This window comes from Artemia franciscana, chromosome 3 (assembly GCF_032884065.1).
Source record: "Artemia franciscana chromosome 3, ASM3288406v1, whole genome shotgun sequence".
NCBI classification, from domain to species: domain Eukaryota; kingdom Metazoa; phylum Arthropoda; class Branchiopoda; order Anostraca; family Artemiidae; genus Artemia; species Artemia franciscana.
The window spans coordinates 24,437,012-24,459,188 of record NC_088865.1 but is presented as its reverse complement, the minus strand read 5'-3'; the positions used below and the strand labels follow the sequence as shown (position 1 = coordinate 24,459,188).

The following is a 22,177-nucleotide window of genomic DNA, read 5'->3' as shown; positions in this document are numbered from 1 at the left end:
AATTTAATCCCAAGAGCTGTGAGAATTTGTAATGATAGAAACCAATTTCTGAAGTTATTAAGAATTCGTGTTGCTGGTCTCCCATAATATTTTCCGTTGTGAGTGTTGAAGTTTGATTTTCGTAGGAAGTGCACATTAATTTTAGCTGTAATTTTTTTTGGTGATATACCACGCGCTTAAGTTTGCTATTAGGCATTTGCGCTGTTTGGTTAGATGGTTTAATTCTTGTTGCAAACAAACATTTATCTACCTATCTATCTATCTTGGGTCAAAGAATCTTGGAATTTTCATTAAGACCTCTCAGAAATAATCCAATGCAAAAAAGTGTGTCTTTTTTTCGTTTGCGTGTTTTATTTACTAGCGAGAACGCACATTGTGAAGTTGACATTTTTTCTTATTATTACTATTTTAAGTAATGAGGCTTCTGCTGCTTAAAGCGTAATGCTTTCGGCTCCTTCAAAATGTGATTTTGCTAGTCCCAATAGTTAAACTAATACAATGTAACAGGCAGGTGCGTCTAAGAAAGCAATAGAAACAAGGCATTTTCATTAGGACCCCCCAAAAACTCCTCTTAATTTTGACTTAAATTTAACTTTAGTAACAACCCTCCCCCCTTCCTCTATAATTGGTTTCTATGGCCCCTGTCTTTCTAATTCACGCTTGTTTTGCTTATATTTTATCCTATGTCAGCTTTTTTTCACGTTTTTCGTTTTCGTTGCTTTTTCTTTGATTTAATGATTTTATAGTGTTTCTTATTAATAAACTTTTTATGTAGAATAAAAAACTTGTGTTTTTTAGATTTCTTCTTCCAGGATGAACCTTTAATATTTGACAATTTACGTAATGAAATATCTACAGCCAATGCTCTCACTGATTCAATACCTAACGTAACCGGTCTAATTCACGTTAGGATATATAAAATATAACCAATTTCCAATAATCAATGTTCTTCCCCGCATGACAATTATTGCAAACATAGGAAACATATAATCCACAAATTTTCGAAACGTTTCCGTTAGAAGCTATTCCCCGAATCAAAATACTAAGGAGGTTTTCATGGTCCAGCTGTCAAGCACACCATTCCATTGAGGGGAAGTCTTTTTCGATTCCTAAAAGGGACAAAAATGTGTAGATTATAAAGGATCCCAGAGAAAAAATGAAATCCTGAAAAACAAATTCTCTTAAAGTATTATGTAACATCGCACGTGTGCATCATCATTACGTAACGCTCCACGCATGCATCGTCATTACTTAACATCCAATTTGTGCACCGCCATCACTTAACGCTCGCATGTGTGCCACCTTTATATAATACTCACGTGTGCGCCGTCGTTACGGAATACCAACGTGTGTGTCGTCACTACGTAACATCCACGTGGGCACCCTCGTCAATTAATATCGGGAATTCCTCACGGGCCCTGAAGAAATATGTCACGTGAAATTGCGTCATTTCCAATAAACCTACCAAGTAACGCAAGATGGCATCACCCCCAACATAAGTAAACAATCCATTATTATGTAGGCTACCTCGCTTGACTAGCAGACCTAAATATCTGGGCCCCCGATGGGAAAGGTTGTTAGCGGCCCGGTAGAATTTTCGCTACGGGCCAGGTGTCTTGAAGGTTCCCCACTAGCTTGCCCTGAAGGTCTATCTGGCCCTTGCGGGTTTTTCGAACAATCAAAGGAACTATGCCGTAACGCGTACGTTTGCATCTTGACTAACGGACTTTAGTAAGTCATATTAGCTAACAATCAAGGTAAACAAACCTTATTACGGGACATAAACCCGCATTCAGTTGCATAAGTTAACAATACCCTATTACGTAACAAGCAAATACATCTTGAAGTAAATAAATCCTATTACCTACCAAACAAAAAAAGCATTTCCATAAGTAAACAAACTCTATTACATAACAGTCGAAGAAAGCTTTTGCATAACTAAACAAACTCTGTTGCGTAACAAGCAAAGAAATCCTGGAGTAAACAAACCCTCTTACGTAGCTAGCACTTGCGTCTTGAAGAAGTTCCTAAAAAACACGTCCGGGCCGGGATTCGAAAGGGGTACTATACGTTTAAAAGCAGAGGGACATCACTACTGGCAGTATAGCCTTCGAAAATATTTACAAATGCAGATATACAGATTCTTAGCAAGAAAAAGCATTTTATTTTGTTAGTCTGATCTAGTTTTTCCTCAGGTCATCTGGACACCTCATCAAAAATTTCAGAACAAAGAGAGTCTCAATTAAGTCAGAAAAACCAAGGGAAAAGATTCATGGCTTTTTTTTTCTTCTTTTCTTCCATTCTTTTCCAACAAAAAAAAACTCTTTAGTAAATTTCCTTAACGTGTAATTTATTAAACAAAAAACTGTTATAACAATATAAAGGATAAAACGTTTAACTTTAATGAAATAGAATAAAACTTTCATAAAATTTAAAGTGAGTATCAAGGTGTCAATGAGATTTGGGTTGGAATGGTTTTGGGCCTATAGAAGACCAGAATCAGCAGAGTTTCAATTTTATTAATTGAAAATTTCCACGTTTTCAATTAATAGAATTAAGAATTAACCTCATCCTCTGCTAACAAATATTCAATAGTCAAACTTTTATCAAAAATATATTGCACAAAATTGCTGCTGACTGAGAGTTTCGGCTGAACATACAAATTTGGTTCAAACATTCTTACTATTAGAAAACATTTTTACTATTAACAAATAGTAAAACCATGCCAATCTAAAACAAACAAAATTGAATTATAAGGAAAGATTTCCAAGAAAGAAATTTTCTAGAAAAAGTAAAGAGCCATATTTTATACTTAAGACGAGTAGAAATCTACTCATATATCTAACTTAAAACGAATGGGAATTACTATCAACGAATAAATGAAGCCCAAACAAACAGAACGTAAAATGAGTCATCACATCAAACATAAAGATAACAGTCACTGATACAGACTAATAAATGAATCCCGAAGCAAATAGAAAGTAAAATGAACGATCAAGTCAAAGTTAAACTGAAACTGAACAGAAACTGAAAAAAAAACACGTGTAGATATACTGTTTCATCAACCTTCTAAAAGCCAGAGTTTCATTTGCACTTTACTAAAGAAACAGCACATTTTAAACATTATCTCTTGCATGAGCGAGAGCTGCAACATAGTAAAGAGCTAAAACACCCCATTGTAACTAAAAGTTCAAAAATATATTGTGAGAAAAAACTGGCTGGTGAGGAAAATTTGCTATTTAACCTTGATTCAGGAATAGTAGCTTCTGACTCAGTCGTCTTTTAAATAAAAGTTTATTGCAAAAGCAAATTCATGGAAATTTCAAAAAAGGGGTAGTAGCCCTCTAAAATGGCACCGGGTCGAAATAAAAGCTACGCTAGAGTATTTTTGGCACTAAGGCGAGCAGGCTACCACGAGATCACAGAGGGATGTTTAACAGCTTAATTAAAAGCTGCTTTATCTTATAAATTTGTGCTCCTAACTCTTTCATAAAGTGCTATAGTGCCATATGACGCTTTTTGGTGCCATTTCTGGAGGACAATGGCAGGAAAGCATAACAGGAGTACTATTGTAGTCTCTGTAGTCAAATAACCTTAGCCGGAGGTCTACATTTCTCCCTTTTGTATACTCTCCCTCTCATCCCCTTAGTAAGTGAAAAAACAAAACTACGATTTGTAAAGAAAAACTGCCAAATGAATAAAATACGAATTATTGACTTTCAATTCTACGAAATAATTTTGATTTTTGTGTGCACATTGTAAAAGATAGCCACAATGACATACCCCTCAGACTTTTTATTTATATGACAAGGATGCATATATCTTGCATGAAAATTTAGCTGACATCAAAAGTGGAACCAATATTCAATGCCAAGCGAAATCGTGTTGATTTCTTTGGTTTCATTGTCCAATTTATTAAGTATATTTAAGAAACTAACAAAAACTTATTTTTGAACAACAAAGTTTTTCTTTCGCAAGCAAAACTCAAAGTTGAAACTTGAAAAGAGCCAAATTATTCATTCACCAACAAAGTCAACTAATATCAACAAAACTAGCTCAATTAAATTTACCAATATTTTCAACTTTTAGATTTGTCATATTTTCATATTTACATTTTATTTTATTATTTTCATTTTAGATTAGTCATATTTTCCACTTTCTTTAGATTACTAAAAAACTAGTTCCCTACTGTAAACTGAGCTTCCTTGAGTTTTTTACAGGATTATTAATTGTATATAAAAAAAAATTATCGACATCGCAGTCACTTAAAGACTGTTGATAAAATTGCCAATTAGTCTCCGGTTTGAGCAGGCTAGTCATAGAACTGTCATTCTAATTCTAAAGATATTGGAAAATACAACGAATCAGTTTATTTGAGATAATTTTGTAGGCAGGCTATATCCTATGTCATCGGCTAAGCAATATTTTTTTTTTTTTCTTTTTACGTTTCAACTTTAATATTTACTCATTAGAAACAATTTGCCTTTTTTATGTTAAATATAATTATATGATTGAACAGTCAAGAATTGTCGAAACTCCCAAAAATTAATACCATTGTATATTAAACAATCAGTCTGCTTTTATTGGTTCTTTCTATTAATCATGAGTATTATGATCATTTTTAAGTCAAACACATTTTCATTGTTTTTTAAACTTTTTTTTCTGTTAAGAATTGATTTCAGCAGCACTTTACTCAGCTTTTGAAGATGCTAAAATCAACTACTGACTTTGCAGAGAAAAAAAAATTCAGTTTGATCAAACAACTTATATAACTTTCAGAATACAATTTACACAAACCCAATTTCTAAACGGTTGAGGTATCAGAATCATAGCAATAATTCTCAATTTTCCACAGCCACTTAGTATTTTCAAAAAATGAAATTAACATTAAAAATGACTTACAACTTTGTTCTTCATTGGTGATCAGTATTTCATTTGGATTCCATTTTGACTAATAATTCCAGTAATTATTTATTTATAACATAAATCATACTAAGTGTATGACTTTCATGGATAAATATAGAGAAAAAAAAAACTGAAATGCACTTAAATCGGTAAAATGAGAAACTAAATTATGATGTGACGAAAATCAGGTGAATGTTGAAACTGACTACTTTCTGTGTACCATTAAAAACTTTGTTTATATGTCTAGGGCATCAGATATCTTCGACTATCACTATGATTGGACTTATTTAAATCGCTTGATATCATTCTCTATTAAAAGGAGTAAAGTTGAGAAAGGTATAGAACAGAATGATCAGAAGAAGTAGAATACAACCTTAACGTTATCTAAAACATTCTTGTATTTTCAGTTCTCAAGCGCATTAGCAAACATCCAAACTTTCTGGATTTTTTTTTTTTTTTACAGCCGATTATCAAAATTCACTAAAATAACTTATGAATCTTCGCTTTGAATCCTCTCCGCTTTTTTTAAGGACTCGGGTCAAACCAGCCTTTGAATTGTTCATATTTCACCTACTGTGAACAGGTTTTAAGAATGCAGTGATTTATGGTGGGCAATAATTAAGAGAAATACAAACTATTCGTGAAGGGTAGGGCATATTTGTGCCTAAATATCGTTCATAATAACAGTGACACATTTCACTCAAAATTACTGCTGTAGTCAAAGTTTGCAAATTGACACGTCACATTTTCAAAGTGTCGTTCAAAATGGCAGGATCCTCTCACTTCTAACAATCATGCCCTGAAAGGCGATTTAAAGAAACTTCAAAGATGCTACACCATTTTCTTAGCGACAAATTTCCCAAAATAGGACGAAGAAGAATACAATTTCTTGATTTCTTGAAAATTGTGTTTTTATTCAGTTTTTTCTCTCCCGAACTTTTGATTCTCTTACAAATTACGAGAACATAGATGCCTCAGAAGAAAACAGCAATGACATCTTTGGTCACTAGTTATCAGGTCTTAGGCACAGATGTACTTTTTATTTCAAGTCAATTTTTGCTCATAAAATCACATTCAAGCAAAGAAGGTGAACTGCAGTGTAGATTGCTAGATGAAGTCATTGTACGCTCATACATTTTATTCTTCACTCCTTGACTATCTGAAGGAGTTGGTGTACTTGTAGCTTTTGTGTAAATGATTACCGGGGTTTTATTTTTATTACTTTTTGTTATTTTTATAAGACACGAAAACATATCAAAAAACTCCTTGCGGAAGTTTTCATTCAACCATCCATACAATACAGGATTTAAACAGGCACTGGTCATACTAACTAAGTGACATATCCCATACAGGATGTACCTCTTCTCCGAGTTGCCCAGGAATGAACGGAATGAATCATCCACACAAAGGAACACGTGCAATGGCAGCCAGCTGATTGCAAAAGCAACTGTTACAGAAGCTAGAAGCTGGTTGGTTCTTTTGAGACGGTTATGCTCTGCTTCAATTCGGTTTTTGTCATGCAGCATTGCCATTAGAGTTTCCATTCTATTTTTCAACTGTTTTGATATCTTTCTATAGGCGACCGATACAGTAATTATCGGAACAGCGTATTGAAAAATCACTGTTGTTACAGAGTAAGCAATACTGAATATTGATGAAAATTGCTCTTCGCAGCTTCTTATGATTATATAAGGTACATACAAAGGCTCGTGAAGAATTACTACAGTTTTCGTCAAGATCGAAGAAATAAATAGTGGTACTGCAAACAAAATACCTATCGTCCAAATTGCACAAAGCGCAATGCCCGCTTTTTTTGATTCAATCGTATTCTGTGTTGGGTGTATAATCAAATAATAACGATCAATGGCGATAGCCGCTATCGACAATGCTGATACGTAAACACAGATGGTTGGTACGCAGAATGATATGTTACATAAAAATGGCGTTTTCCCAAGTGGCCAATAATATGTTAATACACCAATTAATGTAAAAGGCATAGCAATGACACATAACAGAAGATCTGATACTGCTAAATTAAAAATAAACATGTTTCTTGTTGTTCTCATTGTCTTTTTGGTCAGAACAGTGAACATTACTAGGCCATTTCCAAAGGCTCCAAATAAAATCAGTATAGAATATAATATTATAAAAATATAGTATAGGGGTGGTTGAATTTTTCTATTTATCAGGAGTTGCTTTTGAACATCAGCAGGAACACTTACATTTGATATCTCTAAATCGTATAGTTCTTCTTGCAAGTAATGGTTCTCCATGACACTTATCTTCACTACTAATGCTTCAAACTGTTTCGCCTCTTGGTCTAATCTTTGATTGTCTGCATACACAGTTTTGGCTTTATGACCTGTAGAAATAATGGTAATCAGCCTTACTATACTTATGTCTCAGTTTTTACATATCTGGGAAACCTTCAATTCAATAAAGCAAAAGCTGCTTTAAATTTTCTTTGACAATATCTCAGAGAGTCACTTAACAATTAAAATCAAAAGAATAATTCACTATAAACATAAAAATGTCACAGTCAAAGCAGTAGTTGTGACTTGGCACAGAGCGTTGTATCTCCCATAATAATGTATAAATTCCTTTTTTATTAATTCCCGTGACTTATCATAAAGAACTGATGGTCATAAAGGATTTAAAGAGCTTATTCAAGCACAAAGCCTGGTTTCTAGCATCGTTTTTGAACCAAAATCAATCAAAAGTGAAATCGCCACCTTTTCAAAAGCTCTTATGCTATGGAAGTCGAATGAAAATTTCAAAGACAAACACTTTAACCAAAACCATCGACAGATACAAGAATGTGGTTTCAAAGGCCATTTGTAAGTAGAGCACCATTCGTAGTTATGGTAATTTATGCCCTTTTTTAGAGTTTGGCCTCATTGTCCACTATACTTCATTTCTTTGTTGACATTTCGAATTCATTTCTTCGTTGACAGGGATTTCTGTTTCATTTAGGTTGGATATTTATATACGCTAATTTTGCTTGTCTTAAATTAGCTCTTAGATATTGATGGAAAAACAACTTTTAAATGTATGTTCCTTGTTTTTTTTTTTATTATATATATCTTTGTTGTAGTGATAATGACTAGAAAGTTTTTTTTTTTATAATGGCTCACTATATTAATTTAAGGTTAAAATCTATCGTAGCTGTTGGGGCGAGGAGTAGTAGTGGTAGGAGTGGAGTAGGTGCAAAATGATTTTGCATTTCCACATATACCTGTATTCTCGCAATCAATAAATCTGAAAATTATTCAGCTTTGCAGGAAATCAAACACAGCCTACCTTTTAATAGGCCACTTTTCAAATGGCTTATGTTCTATAATTTGTCTTGATATTGGATTTCCACACTGCTAGAGCAGCTCACCTCCATGCCTAATCTCATGGCGATTGCTCTTACTAAGACTTGCTCTTACTAAGACTTTCTCTACTAAAACTACTCTTGCCTTGGCTGCTCTGGCTATCAGTAGTAGTATCACACCAACGTCTTTTTAAAACATGAAAAAAGTATTTTTAAAACATGTAAAAAGCTCAAAAAATTTTTAAACTCATTTCAGAATCGCTAAAGTTATTATTTAAATATTATTTTATTAGTTATTAATTGGTCATTATTAAAAGTATGGAGGTAAGAAATTTATCCAAGGGTTTCCGAAAATCTGAACAATCTAGATTTAAGAATACAATGTAGAAAAGTAGAGTTAAAACTATGAAAATGAAGGCCTCTGAAGAGTATTGTGGTAAGAAAATGGTATGTGGATGTACACCCCAAACCCCAATATCAGTTTCTTACATCCATATTATTCAAAAGCCTTTCTTTTTTTAATTACAAATCAATTTTTTCCCATGTCGTACTCTTAAACCTAGATTATTAAGACTTTTATACACCCACATACTATTTACATACTATTCAGATATCTTCCTTTTAATAATTATAACTCTACTTTTCCTCATTGTGTTTGTAACCCTACTTCATTATATATATCAAAAATATCACACTGATAAGCTTTGTTCTTCCTTTACCTTAACAAAACTTGATTATGTCTTACCATCAAGAAATATCAAAGCCAAGAAAAAACTGGCGCTCCAGGGAAAATCATAATCCCTGACGTTTTTACAAAGCAAGATGAGAGAAAAGTAATAATATAAATGACTGTTAAGATGATTAACAAAAAAACTCTGTTTTGTTGTCACAAAAACGTCACAAACTCTTAAAGCCAGATTTATTTCTCCATTTTAATGTCTATTAATGGGGATTCCCTTCGACCTGACACTGTCAAAGGGTCTAGGTGTCTACCCCCCTTTCCCCCATGGAAAAACCTTCCACTGGAAAATACCCCCTAGCGGAAAACATGGTTTTCCAGATTGAAATATTTTATTTGTGTTCTGTTATTTTTTAGTTTAGCTGAGAAGTGCTAAGGAAAGTGGAAAGAAGGAATTTATCTGTAAGTTTTGCCGCCCCTCCTTGTAAAATGATCCTCTCATAAACTCCTCCAGAAGCTCTCCCCCTTCGGAAAACTCGAACGCGAAAAATGTGCGTATGTTTCCTAATAACAAACACTATCTTTAAGAAACGGACAATTTACAAAACTTAAAAAGGCACTTCAACTTATGCAATGGGCTTCTCTGATCGTTTTGTAGCTAAGGAGATAAGGAGATACCTCAAAGGGTGCATTTTAATGCCAAAACATCCTAACTCTCATTGAGCCTTCAGATAAATTAAATAAAAAAAACAAGTTTTTTGAAATGAAAGTAAGGAGCGACATTAAAACTTAAAACGAACAGAAATTACTCCTTATATGAAAGGGGCTTTTCCTCCTCGACACCCCGCTCTTTACGCTAAAGTTTTTTATTGTTTTAAAAAGTAGAGTTGCGAGAAAGAGTCAAACTTTACCGCAAGGAGCGGGGTGTCGAGGAGGAAAAGCCTCTTTCATATAAGGAGTAATTTCTGTTCGTTTTAAGGTTTAATGTCGCTCCTTACTTTCATTTCAAAAAACTTGTTTTTTTTTTGTTTAATTTCTGAAAGTTTTTGAATTAATGCATGTCTGATTTTGGCTCTCCGTACATAAATTATTAAAGTGAAATTTGCATATTAATTCTTTTTTTTTGGCTAAATGGCTTTCTCTTAGTTTTGATCAGACGATTTTGAGAAATAAGGGGTGGGGAAGGAGGCCTAGTTGCCCTCCAATTTTTTCGGTTACTTATAAATGCAACTAGAACTTTTAATTTTTAACGAACGTTTTTATTAGTAAAAAATATACGTAACTTAAGAATTAACTTACGTAACAAACTTTTATATTCTTATATTTTTGATTATATATATGAGGGAGTTTGTCCCCTCGTTAATACCTCGCTCTTCACACTAAATCTTGTTTTGTCTCAATTCTTTAAGAATGACCCCTGAATCAGAAAGGCCGTAGAATAAATAGTTGAAATTACTAAAAATAATTTAGCATAAAGAGCGAAGTATTTATCTCCTTCTAAATACCTCGCTCTTTATGCTAAAGTATTTTTAGAACCCCTTATATGCGTAATAATCTCTGTTCGTTTTAAGTTTTAATGCTTCTCCTTACTTTCAATTGAAAAAACTTGTTCATGTTTATATTTTCATTGTTTTTTTTAATAGTAATGCTAGAAAATCCTGCGCCCTTTTCACCCTGAAAACGTCGGTACACTTCCCAATAACCATTACTGTATGTAAACATTGGTCAAAGTTAGTAACTTGCAGCCCCTCCTCCAGGGACTGTGGGGGGTAAGTCATCCCCAAAGACATAGATATTATGGTTTTCGGCTATGCGGAACAAAAGGCTATCTCAAAATTTTGATCCGTTGACTTTGGGAAAAAAATGAGCGTGGGAGGGGGCCTAGGTGCCCTCCAATTTTTTCGGTCACTTAAAAAGGGCACTAGAACTTTTCATTTCCGTTAGAATGAGCCCTCTTGCAACACTCTAGGACCACTTGGTCGATACGATGACCCCTGGAAAAAAAAACAAAAAAAAAACAAATAAACACGCATCCGTGATTAGTCTTCTGGCAAAAAATACGAAATCCCACATTTTTGTAGATTGGACCTTGAAATTTTTTCTATAGGGTTCTCTGATACGCTGAATGCGATGGTGTGAATTTCGTTACGATCATATGACTTTTAGGGGGTGTTTTCCCCTATTTTCCAAAATAAGGCAAATTTTCTCAGGTTCGTAACTTTTGATGACAAATACTAAATTTGATAAAACTTATATATTTGAAATCAGCATAAAAATCCGATTCTTTTGATATATCTTTTAGCGTCGAAATTCCGTTTTTTAGAGTTTCGTTTACTATTGAGCCGGGTCGCTCCTTACTACAGTTCGTTACCACGAACTGTTTGATACAGGAATGACTTTAGGGGAAAGACAAGAGGAGGATAGAGGAGAAATTAGTTATAATCCCGAGGCAGTGCTAGTCTTTTTTATAAGTTAAAAGTAATTGAATAAAAACCTCAAGGGGCATTTTTCAGGGGGAGATTTTTCACGTGTAGGTATTTTCCAGAGAGGGTATTTTCTGCGAGGTAGTATTTCCCAGAGGTATTTTTCACAGGAGGTGTTTTACCCGGGGGAAGGGCTGGTTGCCCTCCAATACCTTTTTACTTTTAAAAAGGGAACTAAAAGTTTCTGGTATCAGCCGTCACATGGTTCGGAAAATGTTCAGAAGCATCTTCAACTAAATCAAGAGGTACTTTGTACATCCTGTTTTACAAGACGACGTATCTACAATATGTCGAGAACAGCTGAGGGTATAAAGCTGAGGGTATGAATTTTAAACTTTCTCAGTAGCTTGAAGAGATATTGAAAAAAAAGGCTGGAGCCCAACCAGTCCCCCTCCCATATCCTTTTTAGCTGCAATTTCCTCAAAGACATGTGATCAAAATTCGTTTTCTAGATTCACAAAAGTCAAATATTTTAAACACACATGTTTATTACTTAACGTCCAGAAAGATCTGAATCATTCAAAAAAGCGAGAAAAAAAAGCTATAATGGTATGTGACTTTGGATCTTCTTCTCTTTTTTTGCAGAAATAAAACAAAGCTTTCATTTGAATTATCTTGACAGGCGTTTATATCATGACTTTAAAAAAACAAATAATTCCAACAAGGTTGAACATGAAAAAATTCTAACTTGTGTTTTACCCAATGATATTGCCCCATATTTGTAGAATACTGAAAAACTGAGTTTAGTGGTACACTTGCAAGGCGGTTCAGTTGTAAAGTGGTTCAATTGCATGGTGGCTCAGTTGCACGGTGGTCAAGTTGCACGGTGGTTCAATTGCATGGTGGTTCAGTTGCACGGTGGTTCATTTATAGTGGGTCAGTTGCTTGTGGTTCAATTACACGGTGATTCAGTTGCATGGAACCGTTTTTCACACTTGACAGATTCTTTGTTTTTTTTTTTTTTTTTTTTTTTGCAAGATTCAGATTATTTTGAATGACCTCGCTTGAAACTCGGTAAAGGCTAGGGGAGAACATGCTGTCAAATGTTAAGGTAAGACTCAGGGACCTTAAAGACTATTTTCCACAGTTGGAAAAATTTTGAAAGAATAGATAGATAAATCTGTGGATTAAGAAAATTAGAAGTAACAGAAATGACAGTGGTAAAGTACGGCTCTGAGAAGTGGTTGTTTCAAAAGGCTAAGGAAAAGTAGTTAAATTTTTCTATATGTATTGTCCCAGGATAGTTCTGGGAACTGGTTTGCTTCACTATATCACAGGCAGCGCAATACCGCTGCCTAAGTAAAGAGCGATGTGGCCACAATGTATTATTTATTTATTTATATTTATTTCATTTTTTGTTTTTTTTTCGTTTTAGACCAGGGCACTTCGTATAGAAAGAGTTGTAGCAGAAATTTCGAAAAGGGCTCAATCGATTGGAAACTGATTGATTGGAAATTGACTTTTAATAGTCGAAAGTCGTTGGAAGGCACCTAACCCCCTTCCTTTCCCACCATTTCCTCAAACACATCCAATCAAAATTTGAGATAGCCATTTCGTGCTTTTTATGGAAATTTGAGATAGCCATTTCGTTCAAAGTAGTTGAAAGGTCTGGAAATTATGTATTTGAGGATGACGACCCCCCTACAACCCTCAGGACAAGGCCTGTAAGTTGTACCCTGGGACCATATAAGGCTTATATAAAAAGGGTGATCGTATAAACCTCAGAAGCGGCTCGTTGGGCTGCTAATCAGAAGTTTTTAGTGCCATTTTGGAGATTCAGAATGATGATGCCACTCCCAACACACACACACACACCTCGTATTTTCCTGGCGTGCATCTGATAGAAATTTTGAGATGTCCATTTTTTGTCGTAGAAACTTCGAAAGGGGCTCAGTCAATTGAGTTGAAAGGTCTAGAAATTATGTCTTTGAGAAACTTTCGATCGGAATGGAGCTCATTTGATTGGAAGTCGAGAGTTTATGCCATTTTTAAGAGTCGAAATTGAATGGAGGGACGTTAGCACCCCCCAAGCCAATAATTCCGCAAATCATATCTGATCAAAATTTTTAGAGAGTTATTTTGTTCAGCCTTGTTGAAAGGTCCTTTATTGGGGATGTCAGCCTCCCCACAGTCCTCAGGACAAGGGCTTTAAGTTAGGCAATTCGTTCACTGTTTACACATAGAATACGTTATTGAGAAAGCTATGCATGTTTGAACTTTACTTTCCAAGAAGACGAAGGGTATTCAGATGAGCCTTTCAGAGAGTGTTGAGAGGAGTGTTAAACTAAATCAAAACACATTATGTGTACATGTATTGTCAAAAGGGCACAACATAGGAATAACTAAGCATATTCATTTGGAAAATTCAGTAAATGATAAGGGAGATGATCAAAAAGGCAATATTTGCATGCTATCAATACTACTACAATCATAACCACTACTACCACCAAACTACTCATTCACAGTATGAAGGAGAAATTTGAACTAAATCAAAAGGTGTGAAGCTTAAGCGGAACAGAAATTACTGCTTCTCAAATTCGCAAAACACACCTGAAAAACTGTTTCAAATAAAATTTCTCTTGATATTTCCCTAAATTTATAGAATTCTGAAAAACTAGCGGTTTACTGAAAACACAAAAATTGCGCAAAAAAAGAGGAATAGTAGCAGAAATTTTTTTATATAGCCAGCAGAAAATAGAAGGCTAATTTATAAAGTGCTAAGTAGTCTTTTTCCGCCCATAAAATCAAGAAGTTTTCTATATAATTTTAATTTTCCAATAAACTTCAGCAAACTTAGCCTTTAGCAAAACCCTAGTTATTCAGAATTCCACAAATAATACGAGTCAGTTTATTTGAAATGGTTATACAACATGAATATGTTGTATAATCTGAGAAGCAGCAATTTTGTTAGTCTCAAATTTAAATTTTGCTCCTTTCTTTCACCAGAAAAACTTTGTTTTTAAAATGAATGTAAACAGTACCAAAGGAATCTTCAAGGATACAAATTCGATTCTAGTAATCATGACGCCCGATATTTTAAACGAACATTCAGTTAGAACAACAACAAAAAAAGAAGAAAAAAGTCGGGATATAGTCTTATGATAGAATAGTGAATTGAAATACGTCGATATTAAAGGCTGTCTATACGACAGAGGTCAGGATGGCTTTAGCCTATAGAAGACCAAAGCCTGGGCTGATTCTTAATCTGTATTATTAAATGTCCCCATCCAAAAAAACTTTAAGGTAAAAGTAATATTCCGGTTTTGCCTAAAAATTGAAATAAAAATCCAACATTTTAATCCAAATTTTAAAATCCAGCGCAGGAACTAAAATACACTTGTATAATATATTTAAATATATTTGTATAATAGGTTTTAATCCTAAGAAACCATGGCTGTCACCTAGCTTGTTACGTTGCAGAGATCAACTCTATAAGAATTGCTTAGATAATGGAAATGATCCGATTTGTTCAAAATCTTTTTTAATTTATAGGAATGCCCTTAATAAATTACTGAGAAATATAAAAAAAAGTTTGGAAATAAATTCACTGAAACTTGTGATAACCCTACAAAAACATGAAAAACAATAAAAAGTGTGATATCGACAGAAAACACTATTTTTCAATTCAAAATGTTTTACGAACAAATAAACAAGGAGATGTATGTGATGCTCTTTCTCAGCATTTTGCTAATATTGGCGTAAATTTATCTTCCCGTATTGTACCTCCTGATGATGATCTTCCTTTGGAGTTTTATGTGAAGACTCCAATTGATATTTCTATGCATAACAAACCTTTGTCTAGTGATGAAGTAGAGAAAATGACCTTTGGGATGAAAAGTACATCGGCCAGTGGTGATTCACTTAATCTTCTTGTTTTAAAAACAGCGTTTCCTTATATTGGTAATGTTCTTACTTCCCTTATTAATTTTTGTTTGAAACTAGGAACGTTTCCTGATTGCTTGAAAGTTGCTAAGATAACTCCTATTTTTAAATGCGATAATAAGAATAGTAAGAAGTAGAATTACTACTTCGGTAATTAATGGAGCTCTTGATAATAAGCTTAGAGTAGCTGGTTTGTTTCTGGATTAGATTAAGGCATTTGACACTGTTGACCACTAAATACTATTGCAAAAATGTAAATTTTTTGGACTAAGAGGGGCTACTTTGGCTTTGCTTTGTGATTACCTCCAAAATAGAGAGTAGTACGTTCACATTAATGGATTTTCTTCAAGTAAAAATCTTGTTAAATATGGTATCACCCAGGGGCTGTATTAGGTCCTACTCTTTTTTTATTATTATTAATGATCTTCCAAATACTGTTGCAACTACTTCTAGAATTAGGGATCTAGTCGATCCTGCACCTTCTGGGTCCAGGATCACTACACACTTACTTGCTCATGATGCGACATTGATGTGTGTTGCTTCAACGGAACAACAACTTACCTATATAATTAATGCACCAACGACTGTGACATGTCTTTGGTTGAAGGCAAACCGACTTGGCCTAAATATAAGTGAGGAGTCAAATTTTGTTATATTTTCACGGTCTCCAAATTATTATTTTTTGATTACAGAAATAGCTTCACCGAAGGGAATGGCTTAGCGGTCAAGCTCTGTTAAGTACCTTCGGATTATTATTGACGAAAATTTATCATTTAAGTAAGATGTAAAAGCTATAAGTAAAATAATATCGCGGAATTTAGAGATTATCCGTAAATTAAAGCACTTTTTTCCTTCACATGTTTTAAGGTTATTATTTCTTTATTATTGTTATATTATATTTTTTTACCTTCCACTTAATAGTCCTTCCAATAGGCGCACTGTAGAATAATGTCATAAGATCATTTTGTGGAATAGAGAATCGGGATTTGGTCAGGTCAGTGCACAGTATAATTAATATAGTGTCTGCAGCTGGATTGCGTGATTTTTATACACTGGTTTTTATGTACAAGTATTATTATGAGTATGTTCAAGACTGTTTTGCAGGAATATTTCGAGAAAGGTCCAACGTTCATTGTCACAGAACTCGGAAAAGTGGAGATATTTGGGTTTACCGCCTAGTTTCAAGTATGACTGCTTTTTAAGTTATTTGCAGAGGGACTAAGCTGTAGAATAAGCTTGTCCAAGTACCAAGGAATTACTCATTAGTCAACTTAAACCTGAGCTGTGTTTGGGGTTGCTTGGTAAGTATACCTTAGAAATAGACTGAGATTAATGGTATTAAAATTGACAATAATTGTTTATTTTTTTGTTCAGAATCATGATATTATGTTGTTTTATTGCGCATGAATCATTTATGTAAGTTTTTTTTCTGTGCACGGTTTCACCCTTCTGCTTATTATAGATTAACTCGTTGTTTTTTGTTCTTTTTTTTCTCTCTCTTATTTTTCTTGTTCTTTTTTACTAGTAGCACACCCTCGCAAGCGACACTTTTGGTGTGCTACCGATTGATTTTGCATGTGTTATTTTTTTTAAAAATAAATTGCTATTGCTACTAATCAGATCAAACATAACGAACACAGAGTAACACATAAAAGGGGGATTATCCCTTCTGAAAAGCTTTCTGACACTTCAATGAATCCATTCCTTGTAAATAAAATTATATGTTAAACAACCTATATAGTTTAATGAGTCTACAGATTAGGTTTTCATTAAAACTTTCTCCCTTGTTATACATTTCTTTCAGTGGTATAGAAAACCATTGATGAATCATTTATTGATAAGCCAATTGAAAATACTGCTTCAACAAACTAAGCACTTTCAGAAATTATTCATCCAAGTTTCAAATGTTTCATTTAGGCAGCAATATCCTATAGTTTTGAATTAGATAGTAAAAACAATAATGGTTTTGACAAATAACACCGTCCTTTAAAATAGTAAAATTAAGTTGAAAGTCCGGAATATAAATATGTATTCTAAGTAATGCCTTTACGTTCCGTATAGCCTTGAATTTTGTTGTGATTAAATACATAAACAAGTTTTTTCAACTAAAAGTAGGGAGTGACATTAAAACTTAAAGTAACCAGAAATTGCTATATATATGATAGGGTTGACACCTATTCAATGCCTCACTCTTTACGCTAAAGTTCGACTTTTTCTTCCAATTATATAAGAATGAGTCCTGATACACCAGGACCGTTTAAAAAGAAACAATAAACTTTTTTAAATATTCAAAAAAACAATTAAGCGTAAAGAGCAAGATACTGCAAGATACTAATGTGGGTGCAACTCTCCTCACATATGTAATAATTTCTGTTCTTCTGAAGCATTAACTTTGCCCCTTACTTTCTTAGCTGCCCTCCAAGGTTTTTTTGTTGTAATTTATGTTCGTTTAAGATTAAGGTTTTATTTGACCATATTTCTGCTAATTTTTTGGTTTAATCTTGCTCTTTCAATATTTGTTTACTCTTTTTGGAAAGTTTATTTTAATTAATCTTTAGATAGGATCATAATCCTAATCTTTTTGGAAAGTGTATTTTAATTAATCTATAGATAGGATCTTAATCCTATGGTGACACGATGGATTAATGCTCTGCTTGGTAGTACGGGTTCCGAGGTTTAATCCCAGTTTCCACAAGGCTGGGCGACAGGCTTGTTACTTGTTCTTATGAAAAAGTTCCAGTAGCTAAAATGTCAATTTGACGGTCTATGGCCAACCAATGTATCTGGAGGATCTTTACCCTTAAGATAAGAACTTGGAACCTATACTCTAGAATTCTCGGTATGTCAAATTTAGGATACATTTTCCATCAAAACTGCGCTTTTTAGGATGTTTTCTTTTTTCAACAAATTATGTAGATTTTTTTATGCGAAGAATTTTTTTATGGTAAATTTCAATTAAGTTTGCTTTTTTGAACATAATTTTTTTCGATTGATAGATTATTATCAAAATTCGTATAATGGAGTTTGGATTCCTACTAACACGGGCAACTGTTTATCATATACACAAGGGGATCTAAGAGAGTATATTATAAAATTATGCATTATAACATATGATTGACTCTAAATACATGCTCAACAAATTATGATCTAAACTTCAGCATAAAGACTGAGGTCGTATTGGAAGGCGGGCAAACGCCTTTACACACAGGATAAATTTAAGTGTTAACCTCAGTCTTAACACTGAAAAACCTTTGCTTTTATCTAATTTCTGTTAGTGCTTTTATCTGTGGTCCTCATCAACGACCTGGCCTTTACATTAAACTTTAACTTTAAAATATCATAATTTTGGAAAAGAAAATTACCTTAGAAAAATAAGAGGCATTAAGATTAACTGGGCCAGAAGGCTCTACAATGCCAAAAATGATTTTCATGCCATAAAGTCTAAATTTTTCAACGGAAAACTCATAGAATTCACGCTTCTCCGGGAGTGCCCCCCCACCTCTCTGCGTTGTGAAAATAAGCTAACTACTTCCATTAAAACTACTTCTACAATAAGTGGACGTTATCATTTATACTGCATGAGTTGTTCTAATGTATTTTTAAAAACAAAACAAGGGCATATCCCACCTGCCAAGTATTACAACCTATTGCATCAGTATATACGCATAAACTTCAACAGAGTAAAACACCCGTTATGTTTTTCTTATAATATTTAAAAATAATAGTTTTGTTATTTCATGCGTAATTTTGGACAGTCCTTTGAAAAAGGGACCCAACCCATTAGTGACAACTGTTGATGGAGGACTGACACTCCCTATTAGACCTTGGGAGATATATATGGTACAAAGTAAGATCCAAGGCTTAAGGATCTTCAAAGTTGTTTAAAATTTGACAGACCAAAAAATACCACAAAATTACCTTATAAAGTTATGGGCTTATTATCCTAGGTTTTGTTGTTCCTAGTTTATGAGAAACTTCAATCATGAATGAGTGAATATATTAACTAATAAAGAAAATATACCTGGTGGAGAGTAGATCCTCGCGCAAGCTACTTGGGGAATGAAACTGTCGAAAACGGTTTGTTGTTTTGTAGAAAGATGTCGAAATGGTTCCGCAAGTAAATAATCGCTACAGAAAAAGTTTAATACGACCTAAAATATGATTGAGCACGAACCATCCAGATGGCCAGTTGTTGAGCACCACTTTTCAAATTTGAAATCAGCATCAAAGCCAAGGTTGTGTGATAACGAGAAAATTGCAAGAAAATGTGGATTGTTCAAAATTAAATAGATACCAAGAATGTTTATGCCATTCAATTCATCCACACATTCTTGAAGACAAATTCAACAGCTCCACTCTAAACTGTAATTTAGAACATATTCAATGCTCAAATACAGTCATATTTTTAGAAGTCTTTTGACTCAGGCTCCCAACGATATTATAAACTGAAATTTTTAAGTTCAAATATCTATTTAAGCTTTTCTTGATCAAAAATTAAAAGTTTAGATTAAGATTTTACAATCATCCAGAAATGACTAAATTGAACAAAGAAGTATGGTCGAAAAAAAACTCGTAATTAAATTCTAAACATGCCTAGGCAAATCCCCTTACAAAAAGATCAGCACAGTAAAAGAACTCCAATATAAGGACAGGTTTAAATTGTAGCTAAAATAATAAGTATCAGTTTTGTATGAGAGTTCATACTGCAAACACCTTTTTGGATATAAACATTAATACAGTAAGACAATTGTTATTCTCTGGCTGGTCATTCAAGGTGTTAGCATCTCGCTAAAGTCAACCGTGCAAAACCTGTTTTTTGCATAAGATTATTGTTGATAGCAAGCAATGATCTAAGGTGATTTTAACTAGATCGTAATTATTGATTTATTAAATGATGGCGAGCGTCAGCAAAAAGGATTTTGAGGACTTTAAAGTTAGCATCAATGCCAAGCTGATGAAACTTGATAAACTTGATATAATTTTGGCAAACCAAAACGAATTGTCACTAAAGTTTGTGAGTTTGAAAGCTGATATTGAAGTCATAAAATCGGATGGAATAGAACGTGGCAACAGGATTCGTGAACTTGAAAGTCAATTGAATGCTCATAAAGCTTCCTGCGAATTACTTTCGAAAGAACTATTGCTAATTGACTTAAAAAGCAGAAAAAAACCTCATCATTCATGGTCTACGAAACGAAAAGGGTAACCAAACCCTGGAATCTAACGTGAAATCATGGATCAGTGATACTTTGGGAATTTCTAGCCCTATTACAATTGACAATTTGTATAGACTGGGGTCTAAAACAAGCAATAACATTACCACTAGGCGAGGCTCATCGAAAACTGAGACGTTAAAACCAGTTTTTCTTTCCCTTAGCAACGACAAAGATGTGCAATTAATTATGCGTAATGTGGGGAAGCTTAAAGGGTCCGGAGCTCGCGTTGTGTCTGATCTTCCTCCCAAACTTAACGATATCAGGAACAACCTCCTTGCTAAGGCTAAAGGTCTGCGCGAAGCTGGAAAATGGGAGTCCTCCAGGATCAAACAAAAGGGAGCGGATCTATGGTTAGAAGTATGTCACCTGAACTCTGATAAGTGGATAAAATACGATGACCAACATGAAGCTTAATAGTTATTATTGAACTCCAGTGAAGATTATAATGATTATTTAAAATGTCTATTATTCCTTTTAAGTGACAACACTTGAAAGTTCTTCTTTTTTCTTTTCTTTTTTTTTTGATGGGGTTTTGTCGAGATAAGTGATGATTTTTGCTGTGAGTATGGGTTAGATTTTAATTTGTAGGGAAATATGTATGTGTATGTGTATATATGGGTATATATATATATGTGTATGTATATGTATATGTATATATATATATATATATATATACATATATATATTTGTTTCTTTTTTTTTCTTGTCGTCATCATGGTTTGTTTAAAATTTAAATACGATCTAGCCGTAATAATCATGGTCCTTTTTTTTGTCTTTTGTTGTCTTCTTTTTCTTTTTCTTTCATTATTTGCGAAAGTTTCTGTTAGTTCGGATCATAATTCTGATTTTGCACATTGGATGATAATTGCATTGGGGATAGACTGAGATACCTTGAGTCTAACACTTTTGATTTTTCCATATTCCGAGCCATGATAAATTTTCAGGAAATAAGATAAATGACGGTGGGCTAATTAACTTTCCAAATTGTAAATATAAATTACCTTCCGAAGTTTCTGATCTTCCCAGTACCGGTGTTGTGAGAACAGGATTTTTAAATTGTAGGGTTTTTTCTAGTTCACAGGATGATCTTATTGATGTAGTTCATAAATTATCTTGTCATGTCGTTGGATTCTGTGAGACTTCTCTTACAGACCTGACTCCTCAGGTTGTTTTTCCTGGATATCAATTTATTTTTAAAAACCGATTGACTAGGCGCCAAGGTGGTTTAGCAGTAATAGTTAAAGAAGGTATCTCTTTTCGACGCATTGCAAATCTGGAAGGTTCTCATGAGGAAATGCTTTTTGAAGTAATGGTGACTGAAATTAGTCTTGGAAAAAACGATGTTTTTTTTTGCGTAGTATACCGACCGCCTTCTTTTCCAGTCAAATCTTTCCTCTCTAAACTCCATGATTTTTTGCATCAACCCCGTTTTCAAAATAAAGATGTAATCCTTTCCGGAGATTTCAATATTGACCTTCTAGAAGCTTCAAATGAATCTTCTGTTGAGTTATTGTCTTCATGCTTTTCTGCGTGTCTGCTTCCTACTTGCCTGATACCTACAAGAATTTCACCTAGTTCTGATTCTATCATTGATAATATTTTTACATCTTTACCTATTCAAGCAAATTTTGCTGTTTTAAGTGATATATCGGATCATTTCCTGCTGGTTTCAGATTTAGCTTTTACTTATAAAATA

General features: G+C 33.7%; 1 protein-coding gene and 1 long non-coding RNA gene across 3 annotated transcripts in view; one reads left to right on the top strand and one right to left on the bottom strand.

Moving 5' to 3' along the window:
- LOC136025061 (uncharacterized) overlaps positions 1-22,177 on the top strand; it is a 56,914-nt gene that overhangs the window by 9,406 nt on the left and 25,331 nt on the right. Inside the window, exon 2 of the long non-coding RNA XR_010617010.1 lies at positions 16,370-16,566. This is a non-coding gene — a long non-coding RNA (uncharacterized LOC136025061). The remainder of the gene's footprint in view (positions 1-16,369; positions 16,567-22,177) is intronic.
- Positions 1,967-19,244, bottom strand: LOC136025060 (neuropeptide F receptor-like). Of its 2 annotated transcripts, XM_065700743.1 has the most exons (3): positions 19,184-19,228; positions 15,827-15,887; positions 1,967-7,267 (listed from the first exon to the last, which is right to left on the bottom strand). In XM_065700743.1, the coding sequence occupies exon 3, from the start codon at positions 7,176-7,178 to the stop codon at positions 5,955-5,957; it is 1,224 nt and encodes a 407-aa protein (XP_065556815.1). In that variant the 5' UTR covers positions 7,179-7,267; positions 15,827-15,887; positions 19,184-19,228; the 3' UTR covers positions 1,967-5,954. The 2 variants fall into 2 exon arrangements, with proteins under 2 accessions (XP_065556815.1, XP_065556814.1); XM_065700742.1 differs by lacking the exon at positions 15,827-15,887 and having other exon boundaries at positions 19,184-19,244.